This window comes from Euphorbia lathyris, chromosome 4, assembly GCF_963576675.1.
Source record: "Euphorbia lathyris chromosome 4, ddEupLath1.1, whole genome shotgun sequence".
NCBI classification, from domain to species: domain Eukaryota; kingdom Viridiplantae; phylum Streptophyta; class Magnoliopsida; order Malpighiales; family Euphorbiaceae; genus Euphorbia; species Euphorbia lathyris.
In genome coordinates this window covers 30,527,928-30,536,477 of record NC_088913.1, presented here as the reverse complement: position 1 = coordinate 30,536,477, position 8,550 = coordinate 30,527,928, and the positions used below count along the sequence as shown (strand labels likewise).

The 8,550-nt window shown below is 35.8% G+C and overlaps 2 protein-coding genes across 5 annotated transcripts; both read left to right on the top strand.

The window, feature by feature from the left end:
- The first annotated feature begins 1,903 nt into the window (after positions 1-1,903).
- LOC136226176 (disease resistance protein RPV1-like) lies at positions 1,904-6,384 on the top strand. Of its 4 annotated transcripts, none has more exons than XM_066014510.1 (5): positions 1,904-2,237; positions 3,613-4,032; positions 4,150-5,251; positions 5,374-5,733; positions 5,809-6,384. In XM_066014510.1, exons 1-5 carry the CDS (start codon positions 2,149-2,151, stop codon positions 6,238-6,240), a joined length of 2,403 nt encoding a protein of 800 aa, XP_065870582.1. In that variant the 5' UTR covers positions 1,904-2,148; the 3' UTR covers positions 6,241-6,384. The 4 variants fall into 4 exon arrangements, with proteins under 4 accessions (XP_065870582.1, XP_065870584.1, XP_065870583.1 ...); XM_066014512.1 differs by having other exon boundaries at positions 2,105-2,237; positions 3,590-4,032; XM_066014511.1 differs by lacking the exon at positions 1,904-2,237 and having other exon boundaries at positions 2,407-4,032.
- Positions 6,385-6,617: 233 nt separating this feature from the next.
- On the top strand, positions 6,618-7,675 carry LOC136226177 (uncharacterized). The gene is made up of 2 exons (XM_066014514.1): positions 6,618-6,919; positions 7,012-7,675. The coding sequence occupies exons 1-2, from the start codon at positions 6,758-6,760 to the stop codon at positions 7,600-7,602; spliced, it is 753 nt and encodes a 250-aa protein (XP_065870586.1). The 5' UTR covers positions 6,618-6,757; the 3' UTR covers positions 7,603-7,675.
- Positions 7,676-8,550: the final 875 nt, after the last annotated feature.

Genomic DNA, 8,550 nt, shown 5'->3' with positions numbered 1-8,550 from the left:
ATAGTCTTACCCAAACTTGTGCAGAGGTGGACTTATGTAAGTCTGGGTTGAATCCAGGTGTCCAAGGGGAAAATCTGATAATCTCTGGCTTCAGCGAGATAGCGCCAAGCCCCCAAATTGCATGGAGAGCTCTGGCATTTGGCATAACAACCTGATAGAAGCCCTTGCCTAGCGATATCAATTTCCAGTCCATTTCCCTCTTCCAAATCTGGTTCAATTTCAGTTTCAACTCAGCATGTTTCCATGGTCGATCACCCTTGTTCAAGGTGATTCTCCCGATCACCGAGTGCTGGACTGATCTGATTCTCTCCTCATAGATTTCTTGAGGGATTTTGACCGCCATAAAACCTCCCTCCTCGAAGATGAGCGGCTGCGATGGCGTCGGTATCGCAGTAGCAGGGATAGATTTCTTTAGGGCTTCCGCAAAGGAAGGCGGAACATAGGTCGAGCTCTTATCTGGGCTGGAGACGCGGGAGGAGAACCGTGCAAACGCCTTCCTTCCGAAGAGGTGAGCGATGGCGAACGACGCATCGCCATCCATCGTCTCCATCTTCTCTCAAATCACATATATACAGAGGTACGATCCTATAGAACAGATCTTGTTCAAGTACATGATTACTCGGTTGGAGGACCGATTTTACACGTGCGTTTGCATTTTTTTTTTTTTGCTAAATCGAACTTGCACAATTTATATATATATATATATATATATATATATATATATATATGCGTGTTATAATTTGAATGGTCAAGAACCAATTTTTAAGTATTAATGTACAATTTCTCAAAATTAAACTAGATTTCGTTTAATAGTCTTAACATGTAAAAAAAATTGGATTTATGAAGGGCTCAACAGGTAAAAAAAATTATTAATTTGGATTTAAGGAGGCCTAACAGGCAAAAAAATAATTTAGAAATATGGATTTATAGAGGCCTAACAGGTTCAAAAAATTAGAAATTCGGATTTAGGGAGTGTCTAATAGGTCCAAAATATTAAAATTTTGAATTTTGGACAAACTTAGGAGGAGAGAGGGGGGCTAATTCAACATTCCGATAATTTTTTTTGAGACAGGGGAGCCGAAACCAAACGAGGTCAACGGGCGAAGGGGCCCAGACCCCGCAAGCCCCTTGTCTACGCCCCCGTTCTAGATTAATCACAAGTAAATGAATACTGAAGGAAGAAGAATCAAATCAGAGAAAACATTCAACATGTACATGTTTATTAACCAATATAATTATGCAGAATTTGGAGGTTAGATGAAATAGACTTTATGTATCACGTTGTATATTTGGGGTTTGGGTTAAGATGAAATAATAAATTGGAAGTTTATATTACTTCCATCAACTTCCAATTTGGAGGTTAGATTTTGAAGGTTGAAGGAAGTAAACAATTAACTTACATTAATCTTATTTAGTTCCAAAAACAACTCCCAAACAAAGTTAATGTGATATTTACCTTAGAGGAGTACGGTTCGATACAATTCGGGGATTTGAAAATCTCCAGAATTATATCTAATAAAGTCAATGGTACAATTCAGTTCGGTCCTATAGGAAAAGTGAATGATTCAATCTGGTTCTGTTTTTTTTCCCGGATATTCAGCCCAGTTCTAAAATCTCCAACATATTTACTCAGTAATATTAGGAATTTGAAAATAATTGTACCTAATTAAATCAACCGTACAATTCAGTTCTGTCATATAAAAAAAATCAACAATTCTATCCAATTTTAGATTTTTTTTCGGATATTCAATCCGATTCAAGAATCTCCGAAATCCACACTCAATCCTAATTTAACCTTCCATTATTCTTATTTACTTACATTGAAGCTGGACTAGCCGACACGAGACTCGAGGAAGATTTTGGAGTAAGAGCCTATAGGCGTTTTCTTACCCCGTTTTGTGTTGTATACCCTTGTGCTACGCCTTTACTTATAAAAATTTACTTTTGACATCCATTAAAGAGTAAATAAATTTATAAAAAATTGAATAATTTGATGTGAAGTTATAATTTAAATTTAAATATGATCAATTTAGAAAGAAATCCTATGGATTCTTAATCCGTACCTTTAAATGAAAAATTCAGTGTTGAAGGAGAAGGAAGAACCAAAATGTAAAACCCAAAGCGCCATTGCTGTCTGTAGAAGCTGCTATGCGATGCACCATATACTCGATTTATTCAAAGGGCCCAACGGGGGGATTTTCATTGCGTCGCCAGTGTAATTGTTTGGACCTGTTGAGGTAACCGATTTCCATCTTTTATTTTCCTTCAATTCCTCAAAACGTATGTTGTTTCAGAAATTGCATATTTAGTTGCTGTCCGACTTATTCCCTGTTTGGGGGTGAATGATACTATAAGCTATTATATGTACTAATCTCAGATTTTCATTCTCGGTGTACCGATTGGATGTGTTAGAGAAACCAAAATCTGTATGAATTATTTTTTAGGTATTCTGTAGGTGGTTGTGATTGTGGTCGAAAAATTCAATGGTTATTGTTTTTACAATATTAATTGAAAAAAAATAAAAATTCAATTACTTGAAATATTAAAAAATGAACAGCTACGCGTTTTCTCTGATTCAATTACTATTTGTTTGGTATGATAGAGACTAAATTACACCCATGGCCACTGAACTTTACCCATCTTAACATTGTGGCCACTGAACTTCAATTCTTAATGGTTAATTAGGTAACGAACTACAGTGGCCCGGTTAGCTCCTCGACACCTTGGATCCTTCGAGTAACGTCCCTGTGCGGGGAGCGGTCCCTTCAAGAAAGTTAGTAGTTCTAGGTGATATCTAAGCATATAATCGAAGAACAATTGTCTATGTCTCCCCTTACCTTAATTCAATGAGTCTATTTATAGGCCTCTGTTAGTGGGCTTGGGCCTCCATCTGTACTCTAGTGGGCTTAAGGGGCTTGTTTCACATACCTTATCAATGGTCATAACACCGGTGACCACTTAACTTTAACTAACTCGTTAACGACTTCAAAATGAAAATATTCAAAAATTAAAGTTGCTTAAAAGGACATTTAGTATGAAACCACATTTTTTATTTTCCAAAATAACCTCTTTTTTGGAGCGCGCTCTCTCTAAAAATTCACTTTCTCTCTTAACCAAACAACATCTAAATGACCTCAAAATGAAAATTTTCAAGAATTAAAGTTTTTTAGAATATCATTAACTCTTCGAATTTTTTATTTTTAGACCGTCAATGGTCGTTTTGAGGTGTTGAATAGCCACCGGTGTTAAAAAGTGTGAAGTTTAGTGGCCGTACAATTAAGAATTGAAATTCAGTGACCACAATGTTAAATGGACAAAGTTTAGTAGCCATGGGTGTAATTTACCCTATCAATTATTGATTGAAAAGCATACGTTTTTCTACATCAGAAAGTCTTTGGAAATTTAATAGGAAACTATGATCGAAAATCACTACCACTGATGTTTCTGCTAATTTCTATAACTCATAAAGACTTCTTCTCATAATACTTTATCACACATCTTCATCTGAATTGCTCTCCTTTTACACATCTTTTATCTTCTTTTATTGCATACTACTACTATGGCTTCCACTTGCTCCCCTACATCTCAGTGGAATTATGATGTCTTCATCAGTTTTAGAGGCAGAGATGTTCGTGATGGCTTTCTCAGTCATCTCTTCCATGCTTTACGTCAAAAGCAAATTGTTACTTTCAAGGATGAAAACCTTGAAAGAGGAGACGAGATTTCGCCTGCTCTCTTGCGTGTCATCGAAGAATCACATGTTGCACTTGTCATCTTCTCAGAAAATTATGCAAATTCTCCATGGTGTCTAGATGAACTTGTGAAGATAGTCGATTGCAAGAAAAGGATGGGACAAATAGTAGTACCGATTTTCTACCATGTGGATCCAACTGATGTTCAGGAATTGACAGGGAGTTTTGCGGAAGCATTTAAAGGATTAGTTGGAGAAGAATTTATGAGCAAAATGGACAGCTGGAGCAATGCTATCAGAGAAACAGCAGAGGTATCTGGCTTCGATTCACAGAATTTCAGGTACATTCAGGTTTGGTTTTCAAAAAAATCTCTATGCTTATTAATCCATTCCATGAAGTGCATAAATTTCTATAGATGTTTGCTTTTACTTATAAGTGCTCGCTTTAATGTAATCAGGCCTGAATCAAAGCTAATTGAGGAAGTTGTTAGTCTCATCCATAAGACAGTAAATCATGCATTTTCTTACGGCTCTATAGATGATGGTTTGATTGGAATTGGTTCACGTCTCACTGATATCGAATCAAAACTCTGTATCGGATCAAAAGATGTATGGTTTTTAGGAATTTGGGGTATGGGCGGCATAGGTAAAACAACCATAGCTCGCAAAATATATGCCCAAATCTGTTCCAAGTTTGAGAGTGCATATTTTGTGGCAAACGTCAGAGAAAGACTGGAAAAATACACATTAGATGATTTACAGCATGAGATTCAATCCCAATTATTGTTGAAAGAAATTCCAAATTCAGGAAGGCCCAATATTCATGTATCCTCTTTCATATGGAAATGGATGAAGAGAAAAAAAGTTATTATTGTTCTTGATGATGTGAGTGATCCAGAGCAAATAGAACTTCTAATTGGAAAACATGAAACGTACGGCCCAGGAAGTAGAGTTATTATGACTAGTAGAGATAAACAAATTCTCATGAATGGGGGTGCTGATGAGATTTGTGAAGTTGAAGAATTAGATTATGGTGAAGCTCTTCAGCTCCTTAGCTTACACGCTTTTAAGCAACATTCACCATCAGATGAATACACAGAGCTAGCAAGAAAGGTAGTAGCATATGCTAAAGGCATTCCGTTAGCTCTTAAAGTTTTGGGTTCCACATTACACAACAAGAATATAAGAGAATGGGAAGATCAGTTGGAGAAATTGAATGCTATGGCCGACAACAAAATTCAGAATGTATTAAAGATAAGTTATGATGAATTGGATTATATGGAGAAGGAAATTTTTCTAGACATTGCATGTTTCTTTAAAGGGGAGGATAGAGATAATACTGAAAGTCTCCTACGAAGTTGTGGTTTTAATGCAATAATTGGTATCAGAATTCTTCTTAATAAGGCCCTTATCACTATTTCTGAGAACAAGTTAGATATGCATGATTTACTTCAGCAAATGGGAAGAGATATCGTTCGGGAAAAATGCATTGAAGAGCCTTGGAATTGTAGCAGGTTGTGGGTTCCTCAGGATATCTATAATGTTTTGACAAAAGATTTGGTATGAATCAACAACAATAATGTATATGATATATGTTTTTATTCAAGTTCAGTACCCAAAGTTACGACTTACGACCTATCTCTTTTTACAGAAATTGATTGTTATGTTTTTTGTTTTTCTAGGGAGCAATTTCAGTTGAAAGCATATCTTTGGACATATCCAAAACTGGAGATATCAATTTAATTTCCACTGTCTTTACAAGAATGAAAAGGCTTCGACTCCTCAAATTTTATAATCCTTATTACTATCCAAAAGAAGAATTATACAATTCATGCAATGGAGTGATCAGAATCCTACAACCAAGATACCTCTGTTGGCAGCAACACACAAGAGGCCTTCTCAACTTCTTACCAGATGAGCTAAGATATCTCTACTGGTATGGATATCCGTCAAAATCCTTGCCATTAAAATTTTGCCCAAAGAATCTTGTTCAACTTCATTTGATTCATAGCCATGTTGAACAACTTTGCACAAAATATCAGGTATTTTTTTGGTATTTTTCATAAAATCATTTATATAAAATATCGTTTAAAATTTTGGATGTAATTTCTTTGCAGTGTTTTGAGAGTTTAAAGTTGATGGACCTCAGTTACTCAGTAAAGCTAATCAGAATTGCAGATTTGTCTAAATTTCCAAAACTTGAGATTTTACATTTGAGAGGTTGTACAAGTTTGGTTGAGATTCGTTCCACTAGATTATATGACAGTGAACTTCGACATTTGAATCTTGAAAGTTGCAGAAGTCTTTGCTATTTTTCAAGTTTTCTTTATATGGAACGTCTTGATTTTCTTTCACTTGAAGATTGCTCAAACATCACAGATTTTCCGAAAATACCAAGGAGTTTAAGATGTCTGGTTTTGAATAAAACTGCAGTGAAACAGGTGCCATTGTCAATTAAGCATTGCTCTCAACTTACTAAATTGGAGATGAAATCATGCACCAGTCTCCAAAGTCTTCTCGAGCAATATTGGGGAGTTGCAACTTCTTGAGCTTCTTAATCTTGAGGGTTGCTTAAAACTGACGAATCTTCCAGACAGCACTTGCAGTCTGAAGTCTCTTAAATCTCTTTCCATAAGTGAGTGTCAAAATCTGAAGGAATTGCCAGAGAACATTGGGAATCTGAAATCTCTAGAGAAACTTGATGTAACCAGAAGTGGTCTTAGAATACTACCATCTAGCGTCAACTGGTTGGTCAAGCTTGAATTTTTGAGTTGTAGTGGATGCAGAGATTTGATATTGCCTCCTTTCACAGGCTTGCCCTCTCTGAAAAGGCTCCTTCTGCAAGATTGTGGGCTTTCAGAAATTTCAGAGAGTCTTGGCTCTTTGAAGTCATTATGGGGATTATATTTAGGTGGGAATAATTTAAAGCAGCTCCCTGCGACCATCAAACAACTTTCCAAGTTGAAAAGACTTTATTTAAGGGGCAACAAGATACTTGAATATATACCAGAGCTTCCGTCAACTCTAGAAGATCTGTCGATTCAAAACTGCACTTGTTTGGAAACAATGTCGTCATTCACACAAGTGAACATGAACTTCTTGCACATGCTAGATGCTAGGAATTGCATTAATTTGGACCGAAGCTGGGGCATAAAGATTATGGATGATGTAATCTTGGGAATTGAAAATATATGGCCTCAGTTAAGACATTTTCCTAAACCTGATCAGGTGCTTTTCTATGATCAGGTGCTTCTCTCTTACCTTTCATCTTTTATGTATATCTTGTATGTTCATGACTGGTGATGATTGTCATTATACAGGTGTTTCGCAAGGAGGTGCTCGTTTACGGTTTATCTTTTGCTGTTTGTATTGCGGGAGACGAATTACCGCCAAAAATGAAACATAAAAATGAGAATGGATCAACCATCTTCATCTCAATGGAACCGTTTCCACTTGACTTCATGGTTGTAGTTTTTTCTGCTGTTGTTGTGGCATCCACAGATAACCAGGCTGAAACTGCCACAGAATTAGCTGAGTCTGGAGATTATTTTGATCCCCATTTTCGAATTGAACCGCGTATAGAGTGTCAAAGTTGTTTTGTGACTGAGTCCGGATGTTCTCTTAATGAGTGTTGCTCTCGTCCGATTTATTGGGACAATTTTTCCGAGCCTAAGTATGCGCCGATCTTTGAGAACAATTTGGTTTGGGTTTACATATTTCATCTCAAAGACAAAAACAGGTTCACAGAGGCTTCGTTTCGATTCTCTGCTCACACTGAGTGTAGTAATTTCACGGTGAAAAAGTGCGGAGTTCATCTACTCTACTCTTTTGACAATCATGAACTCCCTCCTCTTCCTGTCCCATCTTTTGGATGGTCTTGTCGTTCTACCAGCTTTGTATCGCTAACCTGAAATTGTCAGTTAAATAAATAAATTATTTAATATTGACTTCTCAAAATTTACTAATATCCTTTTTTTTTTTTTTTGGCGAAGTCTTTTTAATGTTTCAAGTTTTATTTGCACGGAATGTCTTGATTTTCTTTCACTTGAAGATTGCTTCAAAATCACTGAGTTTTCACTTGAAGATTCGATGTCTGCTTTTTTGTAATTGTGGTAAAAAAATCCAATGGTTATTGTTTTTACAATATTAATTGAAAAAATCAAAATTCAATTACTTGAAATATTAAAAAATTAACAGCTACTCTTTTTCTTTTGCAATAGAGTGAATATTTGTTTGGTATTTGATTGATGAGACATCAATTATGTTAAATTTAGGATGGAGGAGTTAATTGAAAAGACTTGATTTTATTAATACAAAAAATAAAACCTTACAAGGTTTACTACCACTCACACACAATTATACCCTTTTATCTAATTTATATGCTCACCCACTTATCACACTCTTTGTATTTGCTACACATACAACAAAGACACCCATTCCTATTTATAGTCTTCATATGTCGGTGATTCAATGAATTATCACCACAAAAAAATGTAACTTGTGGAACCATATTAGCCACATTTTTACTCAATAAAAATAACCACAAACTAAGATAAATATCTTAGATTCTTATACTCTAATTTAGTCTAGAAGTTTCAATTAAAAGTTGGTGATGTTGATTATTTTAATACTCCCCCTCAACATCGACTTTTAATATTTCGTACTTCTTTGCCATTCCAAGTTGCTTTCTGAAGTCTTCGAATTTTGGACCATTTAGTCTTTTTGTAAAGATGTCAGCAACTTGATCGTCAGTCTTCACATATTGCATCTTGATGTCTCCACGTAAGACCTTCTCTCTTATGAAGTGATAATGCACCTCCACATGTTTAGTTCTTGCGTGGAACATTGGATTTTCAGTC